The sequence below is a fragment of the Neomonachus schauinslandi genome, chromosome 16 (genome assembly GCF_002201575.2).
Source record: "Neomonachus schauinslandi chromosome 16, ASM220157v2, whole genome shotgun sequence".
NCBI lineage: Eukaryota > Metazoa > Chordata > Mammalia > Carnivora > Phocidae > Neomonachus > Neomonachus schauinslandi.
The window spans coordinates 47,350,076-47,364,688 of record NC_058418.1 but is presented as its reverse complement, the minus strand read 5'-3'; the positions used below and the strand labels follow the sequence as shown (position 1 = coordinate 47,364,688).

General features: G+C 44.9%; 1 protein-coding gene and 1 non-coding gene across 2 annotated transcripts in view; both read left to right on the top strand.

Annotated features, from left to right (window-relative positions):
* The window catches only part of WDR59 (WD repeat domain 59), an 84,184-nt gene that overhangs the window by 26,129 nt on the left and 43,442 nt on the right, over positions 1–14,613 (top strand). Inside the window, exons 5-9 of the mRNA XM_044911453.1 lie at positions 374–454; positions 2,993–3,030; positions 6,535–6,623; positions 9,520–9,636; positions 14,019–14,096. Coding sequence (XP_044767388.1) covers positions 374–454; positions 2,993–3,030; positions 6,535–6,623; positions 9,520–9,636; positions 14,019–14,096 — 403 coding nt within the window. The remainder of the gene's footprint in view (positions 1–373; positions 455–2,992; positions 3,031–6,534; positions 6,624–9,519; positions 9,637–14,018; positions 14,097–14,613) is intronic.
* Positions 3,401–3,491, top strand: TRNAK-UUU. The gene is given in 2 exon segments: positions 3,401–3,437; positions 3,445–3,491. It is a non-coding gene; the product is annotated as a tRNA-Lys (tRNA).

The window sequence follows — 14,613 nt, the reverse complement described above, 5'->3', positions numbered from 1 at the left end:
TCAAGGTACCTGTGGTTGAATCTGATTTAGAGAATAATAAGTCAAAAATTACTTCGTGTTTTTGCTCTGTGTGTGTGTGTGTGTGTGTGTGTGTGTTTGAAGTTAAATCTTCCATTTCTTTTTTGGGAGCAGGTGACAGTATAGCTGGTGATGACAGGGGGAAGGACCTGAAAGTTTCCTTTGAAGCTCAGTTAAGTCTTGTTCATTCCCAAAGAAGTTTGGAGATTGCCGCCCTAAGTCATGTTAAGGAGTCCCATGAATGGTGACTTCTCTGAAGCCACAAGAAACTAAATCTGCTGGTGCTTTGGAACTGGACTCTGAACTCTGAATTTTTTCTCTTCGTTGTTGTTCTGTTTATTTCTCCTGTTCCCAGCGACTTGGACTGGGCCGTGTTTGAGCCAGATCTCCTGGTTACCAGCTCCGTGGACACCTACATCTACATTTGGGATATCAAGTAAGAACAATCAAAAGGCCAAACCACCAGGTTGTGGGATGATCTAGGACCTTTGTTTTAGAGATCAGGGGTCTTAGTGTGGTTTCCCCTCGATGCAGACTCTGAGTTGAGGATACATGGCCAGCACATTGTTTAGGAGGTGACAGAAATGCTGGTGGGGGATGGAGAAGAGAGACAGGACTGGGAAGGCTACAGGTAGTGGGCGTGTTATCCACTGTAGGTACCACTGTGAACAAGTGGCGCTTATTCCTACTGGGGACTGCTAGGTGCTAGTGCAGAACTCCCTCCTCAGAGGTGTCCCACCCTCGAGGGCTAAGGAAGTGGGGGTGCCATCCTCTGTCAGTCATTGGTTGAAGCCTGCCCCCTGGGGCCTCCCTTCCCTGGCACCTTAGGCCCGTCACAGAGGTGTGCAAAGGAGGCCTCAGCAAGCAGGGGAATCCCTCTGGCAGAGAAACAGAGGTGCTGGCGTTTGGAAGTCAGGCGGAAGTTTAACTGAAGTGACAGGTGACAGTGGGGGGGGGTTGATGGGTACAGACACACATTGCTACAGCAGGCAGTGAGTGCTCTAAGGCCCATCTGCTTTGCTCTTGGTGAGGCTTCCATCCCCCGCCTGTAAGCGCCACTGAGAGCCACCTCTCAGGGTTACTCCTCCTGGAAGTGACGAGCGAAGGAGCACCCGGCCCAGGGCCTGGCCTGTCGTAAGTTCTTAATGAACATCTGTTCCCTTCTCCCTTTGTAGAGCAAAGTTCCCTTTGCCGTAACAATTTGAGGGGACTAACCAGGGGGTATAGTCCGTAGAGTCCCCCAGATGGGACCCCCTCCCCTCAGCAGACTGCTCTGCTCCCAAATGGCAGTGGCTCTGGGATGCTTTATTCAGAGGTGGGCAGACCGGGGAAAGGGAGACCGCGAGTCAGGGTGTGCGCAGCTGACTTCACCTGCATCCCGCTCGCGTTAATGCTTCGTTGGTGATTCGTCTCATGGCAGCACCGAGCGGGGAAGGGGCACAAAATCCAGGGGAAATGGAACGGGGCTGCCCTTAAATAAGCAAAACCCCAGGGGGACGACTGGGTGGCTCAGTTGGTTAAGAGTCTGCCGCTTCCCCCTCTGCCTGCCGCTCCGCCTGCTTGTGTTCTCTCTCTCTCTCTGACAAATAAATAAATAAAATCTTTAAAACAAACAAACAACAACAAAAAAAAAACCCACAAAACTTCAGGGAGCTACAAGGCTAGGTTAGAGTATTCCTCATTGATGTGAAATAATTGTTTTCATAATTTAAGGATTAAGGGACACTGAACGGATGATTCCTTTTCAGGTTTTCTGGATAGTAAGCGTGAGCCGCAGATTGGCCATCCGGTCCTCCTAGCTCTGCGTGGATCCCCAGTTCTGTCACGTTACCATTTCGTGGAGAAGTTGCCCTCCGGCCTTGTAGTGATCCCAGGAGTCTCTCTCTCTGAGAGTCTTCCATTCTATCCAGCAGTAGGGTTTTGTTTTTGTTTTTAATTGTGGTCAAAAAAACCCCAAACATAAAATTTACCATCTTCACCATTTTTTTAAAAAGATTTTATTTATTTACTTATTTAGAGAGCAGGGGGAGAGGGAAAAGGGAGAGAGAGAGAAAATCTCAAGCAGGCTCCACACCCAGCTCAGAGCCCAACGCAGGGTTCTGTATCATGACCCTGAGATCGTGACCTGAGCCGAAATCAAGAGTCGGTCGCTCAACCGATGGAGCCCCTCAGCGCCCCCATCTTCACCATCTTTAAGTGTACAGTTCAGTAAAATATATTCACCTTGTTGCCCGACAGATCCCCAGAACTTTCTCATCTTACAAAGCTAAAACTACTCATTATGCACCTTCCCACTTTCTGTTTCTGTGGATTTGACTACTTGAGATACTTCATACAAGTGGAAGGGAAATCATGCAATAATTGTCTTTTTGTGACCGACTTATGTCACTTAACGTAATGTCCTCAAGGTCCATCCATGTTGTACCATATGCGACAGGATTTCCTTCCATCTCCAGGCTGAATAATATTCCCTTGTATGTATAGACCACATTCTGTTTATCCATTCATCTGTCGATGGACCCTTGGGCTGCTTCCACCTCCTAGCGACTGCGAATGTGAGGGTAGCTTTTTACTTCAGCTCTGAAGTGCTGCTGGGAAGGTCCTTGCAGAGTTAAGCCTCCATGACGGTCACTTCGTTGCCACCAGGAGAAATGGCACCAGGAAGGGATTCTTTTGGCTTCCTCCACCCCTGCATCAGGGTCATGCAGGCCATGCCGAATCATGTAGTTTGCTTTCTGTGGCTCCAACTGTGTGATTTGAAATTCAGCCTCAGTCTCCTTTGAAGGAGCTGAGAAGGTTTGTCCCTGAAGGGAGATAGGCCTTTCTTTACCCTTGTTTTTAAGGCCCTCACGTTCCCTCTGAACTCTAAGCACCCACTGAAAGGGGAGTGGAGAACTGTGTGCAGAGGGTAGAAAGTCCCAGGTGGATGGTGGCCTACGGATCGGGCATTTGATCTCTGACTTTTCTATTCCAGAGACACAAGGAAGCCCACAGTTGCGCTGTCCGCTGTAGGTGAGTATTTGTTCCCCGCCTCGGCTCAGTTCCTTCCTTCCATCCCTTCTCTCACGGGGACTGCCCCTGCCCCAGTCCCTGGCTCAGCTGGGTGGGATTTTAGGTCTCAGAAGTTAGAGTCAGGAGTGCTAAGCATGGTCAGGAACTTATTTTAGGATTCAAGGACAGGAGCCAAAATGGTTTGTTTTTAAACTTTTTATTGTGGAAAATTTCAAACGTGTATGAAAGTAGAAGAAGATGAAATTGCTTTATGTTCACGATCGAGCTTCAGGAACTGTCACCGTCCAGCCAGTTTTATTTATTTCATCTTTACCTCTTCCCACTTTCCCACCCCCAACTCCCATCTCTTTTGGAATGATTTTGAAGGGGTGCCTGGGTGGCTCAGTCGGTTAAGCGTCTGACTTTTGATATCAGCTCAGGTCTTGATCTCAGGGTCGTGAGTTCAAGCCTCACGTTGGGCATGAAGCCTACTTAAAAAAACAAAAAGGAATTATTTTGAAGCATGTCCTGGGTGTCATATCATTTCCTCAACAAATATTTCAGTAAGTGATACTTACACAAGAGAAGAATCCTGTAAGAAAATATGATCACGATACCATAAACGGACCTAAAAATGTTAACAGTGGCTCTTTAATATCAAATATTTAAGCGATATTCAAATTTCCCTAATCTCAGTTGTTGTTGTTTTACAAATTATTTAAGTCAAAATCCAAATAAAAAACATACTTATAAGTGGTTGATATATTTCTCATCTTTTACAATTGGTAGGTTTCTTCTCCCTCTCCTTTTTTGGTTTATTTTTCTTTTCCTGAGGTTTATTTATTGAAGAAACCAGGTTGTTTGTCTTGTGGTTTCTCCATAATCTAGATTATGCCGATTGTGTCCCCATGTTGTCATTTAATGTGGATGTACTGAAACTTTGAAATTACTTCCTGGTCCCCCTGTTTTCATTGCTCAGTTGGAATTGACTGTTTTTAGAATTCTGCTTTGGGGCTGTTATGGGATATTTATGGAGAGTAAAATTTGGACATAGAACTGGTATATCTTACAGTGATGAAGCCCAGTCATCAGTATTGTGTTTTGAAGATTTATTTATTTATTTTTGGAAAGAGAGAGAGAGAGAAAGAGTGGGGGGAAGCAGGGGAAGAGGGAGAGAATCCAAGCAGACTGCACTGAGCACACCCAACTCTGGGTTCGATCTCACGATCCCGAGATCATGACCTGAGCCGAAACCAAGAGTTGGTGGCTTAACCGACTGAGCCACACAGGTGCCCATCTGTATTGTATTTTGGCATCCTTGTTAAAAATGTACATTGTCTGTCTCTTAAATCCTGCTCCTTTGTATGTTTTCGGTACATTTGAATTCACATTTGGTGTTTGCTCCAAAATGATTACATGATTCTTCTTTTTTCTCTCACATCTCCATGCCTCATCATTTAAAGACATTGAGCATCATGACTGTATTAAGCAGGTGGATTATCTGTTCTGGGCAGTTAGGGACCATGTCTGTTTTGTTCAGTGCTGTAGACCAAGGTCAGACCACCTGTCTGACCCGGGGAGATGCTCTGTAAATGTTTGTTAAATGGCGGTGGGGATCAAGCATCTGTGCCTCTGGAGGGCTAAGTGCTTAAATAAATCTGTTGCTCTGCCCCTCACCTCCTGCCTTACTCCCGCCACCTTGGCTTTTAGGCACTTATGACCTGAGACACATGATGGCCCACAGACATGGTTGCAGAGGACATCCAACTGAATGAAATACAAATGGTCTGTAAATGCCTCAGTTACCTCCCTGGGGTTCTGTTGCTTCTACTTAGAGGTTTCTAAGTTAGGCTGGTCGTAGAGGAGCTATAAAAAGAAAGACAGTTCTTTTTTTCAGCCCACTTGCTCTGATTACTTTCTCTTCTGTTGTAAGTCCTCTAAAGAAGAGAGGTGGGAGACTTCTTTTTTGCACCTCAGTGAGATTTCTCAGTGGTAGCACAGCTGCCCTGGGAGAAAAGAGGCAAGTGAGAAGCTGTGGATTTGGTAAGCTGCTTGATCTACCATTCCCTGAAGGTGCAACCTTGGCCAGTTGTTTATGGCGTTGTTTCTGCCTTTGGGGTAGGAAGAAGTAAGAGCCTGTGTGTACTTCAGAGTATTCTCTGAGAACACCAAAGGTCTGGGAACTCTGTTTGACTCTGTTGTCACGATCCTAGTAGATTGAATTAGGGGGTTTCCTTCCCTTTGGAAGGCTTCATGGTCTGATGGACCCCACACTGGGGAAAGTATGTTTCTTTTGGAAGTCTTTGAGTAATCTGTCTTGAGGAACTGGGGCAGGCTCTTCCTACTCACTTTCTCCTCTAGCTGATACCCTTTCTTGCAAACAAACTGGGTCTCCTATACTAGCTTCCTCCTTTAGGGGTCTCCACCGTTCATTCCTAGGTGACTTAAGATGCCCTGTGTCTCAAGCAAAAAAACACAACAAACAAACAAATACCCTCACCAAAACCAAGCAATGGTAACTTCTGGGTCTTAACTCCATTTCCTGTTAGATTCTGAGTCCTTGGTCAGTCCCACTCTACACTTCTTGGATCAGGTTGCCTTCCATAGCCCTGGGTCCACGACGATGTCCCCAGTAATAAACACCCACCCAAAGGGAGAAATATGTGTGGCCTGAGCAAGGACAAGAAGAGATGGGAAGGAGAGCCATTGTGTTGTTCTGGTTTAACTTAATTAACTTGGTTATTTTTAAGAGCTAGAAGTGCTGATATGTCCTAGATTTCCACAGGTCTCAGCCCCTCTGGCATCTTGTGCTATGTCTCCTCTCACATAGCTCCCTCGTTACTGTTGTTACCTCTTTGTGTTGGCAGAGTGGGGAAAGGACTCAGTTCACAGTGCGGGGCACGTTCCTGTTTCCTGACTTAATACAGGGCCGATGGCCACGTGCAGCCACTGTTGGGAGGAGAGAGTGCAGGAGGGAAATGGTGCACAGATCCTTCTGAGGGCAGAATTGGGCAACACGGGGGCTTATTCTTCAGCTGAGGTTCAGGAACCTTTCTTTCTCCAAGGTTGCCCTCCTAAATAGGTAAGAAAGTGAGTGAGTCAGTGGGAAGGAGCAGGCATTGAGCTGAGGCTCTTCTGAGTGGGAGCGCCAGGCTGATCGCTGAGGATGATGAAGAGCCAGGCTGTGTGATGGGTAGTCAGTTACCAACTACAGAGCCATGTTGAGCTGCTGCTCGTGAGAAACCATGTTTCCCTGCTGATTCTGTGTGGAGGTAACCTGTAGAGTTTTTTCCTAAGTGAGACTGTTTCCTCAATTAGCTGACTCTGATCCTGTTCCGATGTGTTAATTCATTTATTTTTTGGCCTCATTTTCTCTTTAACGGTGGAGCTGGTGTAGTCGTAGAAACCTGAAGGGTTCTGTTTGCCTTCAGCTGGAACTCATTAGCCAGCCGCCCTGGATGTTCTCTACTCTGGTGCCAGGGGGGTTGAGGGCAGTCACTTTCTTCCCCTGATTTTTCTTTGCAGCCGGTGCCTCACAGGTCAAATGGAATAAAAAGAATGCTAATTGCCTTGCCACCAGTCATGATGGGGATGTGCGGATATGGGACAAACGGGTGAGTAATCTCTTCCCTCCCACCCCAGTGGGTCTTTAGTTGCTCCCAGGGAGTGTGAGGAGGATGCTGTGAGTAGCAGGACTCATCTTGAGAGGCCAGGGTGCCCTGTGCACTGCGGCAAATTGCCATCTTAAGATCACAGTACCGGAAGACATTTGCTTCCTGATCAAATTGATGTTGAAGGAAGATAGAGAATATTATGATCAGTGGTTAAGAAAATGAACTGGGCCTGACCTAAGTTAGAGCCCCACTTCGCTATCTCCTAATTATGATATCAGCTGAGCCACTACACTTCTCCGAGCCTCAGTTACCTTATCTTCAAAACGAAGATAATGATAGTGAGTATGTCATTGAGGAGGTCAAGCCCGGGGACCAGACACTATTCTAGAATGGTCAGCAGGCTTCTTATCCCTGCCCCAGATTGCAGAGCGCAAACTCGTTGTTCTAGGACATATTCTGTCCTGGGTATTTCTGGTATAAATCACCGAGGCAAGGTACTTAGGGTCCTCAAATCCTCCCTTAGACATCCAGCTGTCCCGTCAGCCTCACAAGAGCCTGCAGAGCATATATTCTTCCTTCACAGCCCGTGTAACTGATGGGCACAGAAGAGGTGCAGGGTCCTGGGCTGCCACCGCCACGGAGAGTCTTTTGAGAGTTTGGTTGGTTGGCATCAGTGAGAACAGTGATGCGGGCAAAGGCTCCCCCATACCCCCATGCCCCATACCCGACTGGCAGTCGACTTTGTAAGATCTGGGGTGTCTACTGCTTCCTGCTTTCTGAAACTGGAGGCTAGAGCTCCTCAGCTTCTGTGGGACGTACGCACTTTCAGTCTTCCTGAAACTATCAGCCCGGGTGCTGTCACCTCTTAGCACGGCTTCTGGCAGCCCCGTCCCTTCCCTGTGGCAGGGAAGGAAATGAAGCAGGGATGGGGAGTCTGCTGGATTGGGTGCCACATTCTGCTAGGGAAGCATATGCTGGCTGAAGCCCTCTGCCTTACGTGGCTCTTGGGTGAGAAGGTGATTTTGTAAGTAGGGGTTAGACAGGTACGTCTTCTATGTGTTAGTATTTGTCTCTGTCGCTTAGTCCTGTCTCGTAATAGCCATTCTCCCCTCTCTTGATTTCTTAAAGTGGCAATTGGTTTTGTTCCTTTCCTCACTAGCATAGCATTTAAATATAGTAAATGGTTTAAATAAAATACTTGGTTAGTTTGTCGTGCATACAGACTTGCTTTAGACTGTTTTCAGGCCATAGGCAAAAATAAACCATTTGGTATCTAGCCATAAATCCTATCAGGACTTGTCTTCCAAACTAGTATTGGAAAACCAGTAGTGTTCCTTATCTTGCAGAAACAGACGTCAAACTATTCCTCCCTAGTCTTCCAGTTGGTCCACTGAGAATCCTGACTTCCCTCAGCAATTCTATCTGTTTTGTTTAAAGGGTTTTAACTTTTTTTTTTTTTTGCTCTTAATACTTACAGCTTTTGCTCAGATGGATTATAAAACTTGTAGGTAATATTTTTACTTCTCTGGCACTTTCTAGTGTCAAGTAGCACTGATGACACCAAGCATCAGAGGCTTAAAAAAGTACAGTATTGGTGGCGAGGTTGGATTTCATTCAAACACCCCAGTGACAAATCGTAGTAACATTTACTACACGTTTATTATGCACAGACATTGTTCTAAGAACTCTCTTTATAACTAGTCTTTAAAGTAAGTGCTATCTTTATCCCCATTCTACAGATGAGTAAACTGAGGCTTTGTTTGTTGTTGGGATTTGAACTCAGAGAGGCTGGTTCTGAAGACTGGTCTTAACCTCATAGACCAACGCTGATTATAGAAGTAATAGATGCTCTTTGTAGAAAATGTAGAAGGGAAAATAAAAAACATTTATAGGCCCATTACCCAGAGACAAATGCTAACATTTTGGTGTTTTCTTTTCTTGTGGTTTTTAAAAAACATGGTTTATCCTATCACATACATGGTCTTGCATACTTTTTCCATTTAATAGCATTTTCCCTGTGCTATAATCCCTAAGTCCAACATTTAGTGGCTATATCATATTATGTCAGATAGCTGTACTATAATTGACTCTAAAATTTAATTATTCCCCATTTACTGTTGTTTCTAGTTTTCTGGTGTTCCAAATAACATCAAGATGAACCTCTTTTGTTATCTAAAGCTTTTTGTGAAATTTTAGTATTCTCTTAAGAAGGGAAAATTTTAAGTTGCTTGATAAAAATTGTCTAAGTTTTTTGCCAAAAGGTTGTACTATTTTGTATAAACACCAGCAGTGACAAATGTAGCCTTGCCAGCATTGAGTATTATTTACAAGTATCTTCTAATTTGATAGCTTAGTAAAATCTGACTTTAATGTATATTTCTGCGGTTTCCTCCCGAGTTTGCTTGTTTTATATAAGCTTATTAGTCATGTCTAGTTATCTTCTGTGATCTGTGATGTGTGTTCATCCTCTTTGGGGGTCTTAGTGCTCGATTACTTTAAGATTGGTGGTTTTACATCCAGTCTCGAGGTGAGGTCTGTTTGAACGTCACAGCCCCTCTTCTTGGGTGATAGGGAGGAAGGGGAGCAGGGATTGCAGACTGCACTGCTCAGGGAAGGAGCACCCACTACCCTGTATCCTTCATTAAAGCCATGCCTGGGGCTGGAGCGGGACGAAATCAGGTTCACAGGCCCGAATACAGAGCATGTGTGAAGGAGGGTTGGCGAAGTCTTTCTCTGTTTTGTTTTTTTAAACAAAACAAAGTGGAGTTTCTTAAGGATAGAGACAGGATCTGGTAGTGTGTTTGTGTCCCCATCCAGTCCCCAGCAGACTGTTCCGTGGTAGACACTCAGGGAGTTCTTTCTAACTTAACAACACTCAGTGCCCATCCTGTTGTAGAAACCCAGCACGGCAGTGGAGTATCTCGCAGCCCACCTCTCCAAAATCCACGGCCTGGACTGGCACCCAGACATTGAGCACGTTCTTGCTACCTCCAGTCAGGACAACTCTGTCAAGGTGAGTGACCCCCGGGGACAGTTGGGGGAGCTGCGTGTGGGAGGCATCAGATTTTGTAGCAGCACTTTGCTGGGAAGGAAAGCTGCACTAAGCACAGTGTGTGTGTGCGGTAGGGGTGCTGGGCAAGTAAGTGGGGTTGCATGGGCCAGTAGGAACAATGGAGTAGCATATCTCTGATGGGGCTCCTGGGATTTGCTCAGCGTGTTTTCTTCTTTCCCTTCGTGAAGGGAAGTCAGAAACTAAACCATTTAGAAAGGAGAAGTTTATTTGCCAAGAAGTTGCCAGGAAGTGAGATTTCAGGAAAAAAAAAAAAAAAACGCCAAACCAAACCAGATATATCAGTAAAGGAAAAAAGCCCACAAAATTGTTAAGGTTACCAAGTTTATGATTAGTCTCCCTGGGGTGGAAAACTAGCAATTTTCTCACATCATTATCATATCTGCAAAAGTTAGGACATCGTCAGTCAGCATTGCTAAAGTCAGGGATAGAGTTGTTTTACTAGAGATTCTCTCTAACTTACAGGAAATGCTCCAGGGTTTCTGTTGTTTCCGTGACCCTATTATTTTTGGTTTATCTCAGAGCACAGCATTTCTTGTTGTTTGTTTTTCCTGTCCTGATTCTGGGATGTGGTGCCTTTAGAAGGATGCAGGGCACAGGGCCAGCCTCATTCCACAGGCCCTCCTTGTGGTCGGGTCCCTGTCTGAAAGGACAGAGATTTGACCACAGAAGTTTGCTTAGCAATTTTGTGATTCAGCATCATTAACGTAATGCTTTGTTTACATGGGCACATGGACAATGTCATTTTTTGGTATGGTGAGCAAAACTAGAATCATAACACTAAGGCCTGAAAAGTTAACTTCTGTCTTGAGCTTTGTAAATCCCTTAGGGTTGTCGTTTACTTTTATGTGCCAGAGTGGGTTTTTTTGGTCTGTTTAGGTTTGGGTTTTTGTCACCTTGTCATCCAAGTTCAGAACCCAGAAACCATCCAATTCCCCTCCTCCTCTTTCCTCAAGTTTGTCACTGTTCAGTGACATCTTTACCACCTGTGAGGCTGGATTCCATGGGTATTGAAGCAATAGACCAGTTTCCACATGTGAGACTCAGTCCTTGTTCCTTACTTGTAGGCTGAGCTTATGAATTAAATGAGACTTTAAGAAAAATTTTTTTTTAAAGATTTTTTTGATTTATTTGATAGAAACAGCGAGAGAGGGAGCACAAGCAGGAGGAGTGGGAGAGGGAGAAGCAGGCTTCCTGCTGAGCAGGGAGCCCGATGTAGGGCTTGATCCTAGGACCCTGGGATCATGACCTGAGCCGAAGGCAGACGCTTAACGACTGAGCCACCCAGGCGCCCCGAGACTTTTGACATGGTTATTTAATTTATTTCACTGTATCCTGGTGGAAGGAAGACAGTTTTTATTGAATGTATATAAATAGCATAATTGTAAAAAGTGAAGCAGTTTTAGAGGCACTTTGCATAATATTCACCCATCATTTTTAGTTATTTGTAGATCAGGGTCAGTATGTCATTTTTTCCTGCATAATCATTTTCTTAAGTTTACCTGATGATAGGTTAGCTTATAATTTGTAGTAATACATTTTTGTTATATTTTTATTTTCTGAATTGAAGGGGTATGCTGGAACAAGATACCATTGAATGAATGTTTCACCTGAGTTTATAAATTATTAAACTGTGAAACTGTTGAATTGAGGGTTAGAGCTAGATCGAGAAGAAAGAAAAGGATTTTTCTTATATGGCTATTAAAAATAGACCATTAACCACAATGAGATGAATTCATACCAGTTTAATGATTTTTTTTTTCCCCTGATCTTGGGTTAAGCAGTCAATTTTACAACACTGCCTTCTTCTAGACAAAGAGACCTGGAAATCCAGACACAGTTCCTTGGTCCATCCCGACATCTGTGTCTGCCCGTGGGTCAAGGTCAGCCTTCCCGAGTCCTGTACCCACGAGGCTGTTCAAGAACCTGGTTCTTTCTTGCCTGAGGCTCCTCTGGTATTTCTTCAGAAGCCTTCCTTTCTGGTCTGTAGCTTGTAGCAAAGGCCTTTTGGCAGGGAAAAGAAAAGCAGAAATTACCTATGGACGAGAGGACGGCATGGCTGTTCTGGTTCTTACGGTGACCAGTGTGTCAGGTTGAAACAGACTGAAGTCATTCACATGCAGCATATAATCATTTCATAAGACTGGCAGTTGTTGCCTTGAGCATAAGACCATGTTATGAAGTGAGTGAGGCCTTGCTCAAATCCCCAGGGTCCTCTAACTTGTCCCATAATTATATGTTATAATTATATGGTATAATGCTCACCAATCGAGCATATTTAAATCTGGAAACAAATCTTTTTTTTTTTAAAGGATCGATTTTGTTAACAGTTATTGTGACAGTCTGTAAATAAGCATGAAAAGGACCCAATTGCTGGAATATATTCATAGTACTAAAGTTTACCTGTATGTAATTAACTTAGGGAGGTTGAACTTTTTATTTGCTAGTTTTTCACATTGGTAGACTTGATAACAGGAAGACATTCACAAAGTGTTGATCTAATTAAGAGTCTGGAGAGTGCCAAGCCGACCTCGTGGTTTCTAGTTTCCCTTCTTTTGTAAGTTGAGGGAGCAAGTTATAGTTTTCCCTGTAGCCATCGAGGGAAACCCAGAAGAAGTTTAGATGGAAAACACATCTTAGGGGCGCCTGGGTGGCTCAGTCGGTTAAACGTCTGCCTTCGGCTCAGGTCATGATCCCAGGGTCCTGGGATCGAGCCCCTCATCGGGCTCCCTGCTCAGCGGGAAGGCTGCTTCTCCCTCTCCCACTCCTTCTGCTTGTGTTCCCTCTCTTGCTGTCTCTCTCTCTGTCAAATAAATAAAATCTTAAAAAAAAAAAAGAAAACACATCTTAACAATTTTATTATTTTGAATATAGAGTCTGAATTTGGCAAAAAGAGAGTTGTCAGAAGAAACAAGAATTACCTCATGTGATCCCTTTATAGTCACACCCTCCTCCAGCCCCCAACTTTTAGCAGCCACTAATAGGTTCTCCATCACTGTAGTTTGAGGTCATTTATTTTTTTTTTTTTGAGATTTTTAAATTTTTTTTATTAGAGAGTACAAGCAGGGGGAACGGCAGGCAGAGGCAGAGGGAGAGGGAGAAGCAGGCTCCCCGCCAAGCAAGGAGCCCAATGTGGGGCTCAATCCCAGGACTCTGGGATCGTGACCTGAGCTGAAGGCAGACGCTTAACCGTCTGAGCCACCCAGGCGCCCGAGAAGGTCATTTAAATGGAATGATTCAGGATGTAACTTTCTGAGTTGGGCTTCTTTCACTCAGGATAGCACCTTCAAGATTCACCCAAGGTGTTTTAAGAATTGATAGATGATATACTTTTAGTTGGCGAATAGTAATCCACTGTATGAATATGCTACAGTTTATTATCTGTTGACCTGTTGAAGAACATTGATTGGGCTGTCAGCACTTTTTGATGATTGTGAATAGAGCTGCTATAAACATTCACGTATAGATTTTCCTGTGAACGGAACTTTCCAGTTTTCCAGGACAAATAGGAGTTGGGATCACTGGGTCAATGGTATATGCATGTTTAACTTCTTAAGAAACTGCCAAACTGTCATCTATTTTTGAAAATAATTTCTTAATACTGGAATAGTTCAGAGTTTCAGTCTTGGGCCTCCTGCCTTTGGTGTTCTACCATTTTCTGCTTCATGACAAATGCTCAGGCTCTAAGTATAGTCGTGTCTCTTCCTTGAAAGCACAGGCATCTCTAAGGCAGAGTGTGTTGGGCTCACTCTGCATTCTGGAGCCTCACGTTCCGCACGGTCAGTGGCGGAGCGGGTGAGTGTGTACGTGAGTGCATTGGTGGCCAAACAGCCACCTCTTTCCTGTGTGACCTTGGGCAAGTTAGATTGTTTAGTAATTTAGCTTCTACTTTTGAGAAAGAACTGAATGACACCCATTATTTGGTTGTCGCAAAGATTAAATGGGATAAAAAAACCTAAAGCTCTCAACTCTGTCTGGAATGCCGTAAGTAGTCAGCACATCGGCTGTCTTTAGTCGTTACTTTGCCCTGCATGATGTAAGTGACACAGGGTGAAAGCTTGTCACTCTGACCTTTCACCTGCAGGCCCGTTTAATGGGCTGACCCTGATCTGCCCTGAGGGCTGGTCCTGGTGAGGTTGGGAAATTCTCCTATAATGTTGATATATGGGAAAGGTTTTGTGTGTCTGCCCCTCTCCCCTGGCTAGGAGGGCTGCCGGGAACACACTGAGGACAGAGAGTGAAGGGACCGCAGGCTGCGCTTATTTCAATTGCGGAGTTTTTTAATGGCATTTATTTCACATATTATCCTGTTTTCTTTCTTCCAGTTCTGGGATTACCGCCAGCCTCGGAAATACCTCAGTATTCTCCCTTGCCAGGTGCCTGTCTGGAAGGCCAGATACACTGTGAGTGGGACACCCCACCTCCTGCTGGGGAGCTTCACCTTAGTGTTCCAGACATGGGGGCCAAGGGCCCTCTTCTCTTATTTTCTTTGTGAGGCAGTTTTCTCTTTCTGTCTTGGCTGAGGGGTGGGGCAAAGGCGGTCATGACGGCATAAAAGCTGGTATGTATTTAAAAACTTGCTCTTGGAATGTTGGGGAAGAATCTGTGGGAGAGTTGCTGACCATAGACTGGGAGGCCGGGGCGCATGCAGGTGGTCACTAATGGCAGGGGAAGGGGGAGAGGTGGCGCCAGAGGGTTGTGGAGCTTGCGGTCAGTAGATCGTGGTGGAAAGAAATCTGGCTTTAGATTCAGAAGACCTGGGTTTTGGGTCCGTCCGTGCCTTTGAATTTTTTCCCAAGATTTACTGAGAAGTAATTGACGTGTAACATTGTATAAGTTCAAGATGTACACTTATTTCACTTAGCATAATGCCTTCAACCCCACCCATGTTGTGGCACATGACGGGATTTCCTTCTTTCT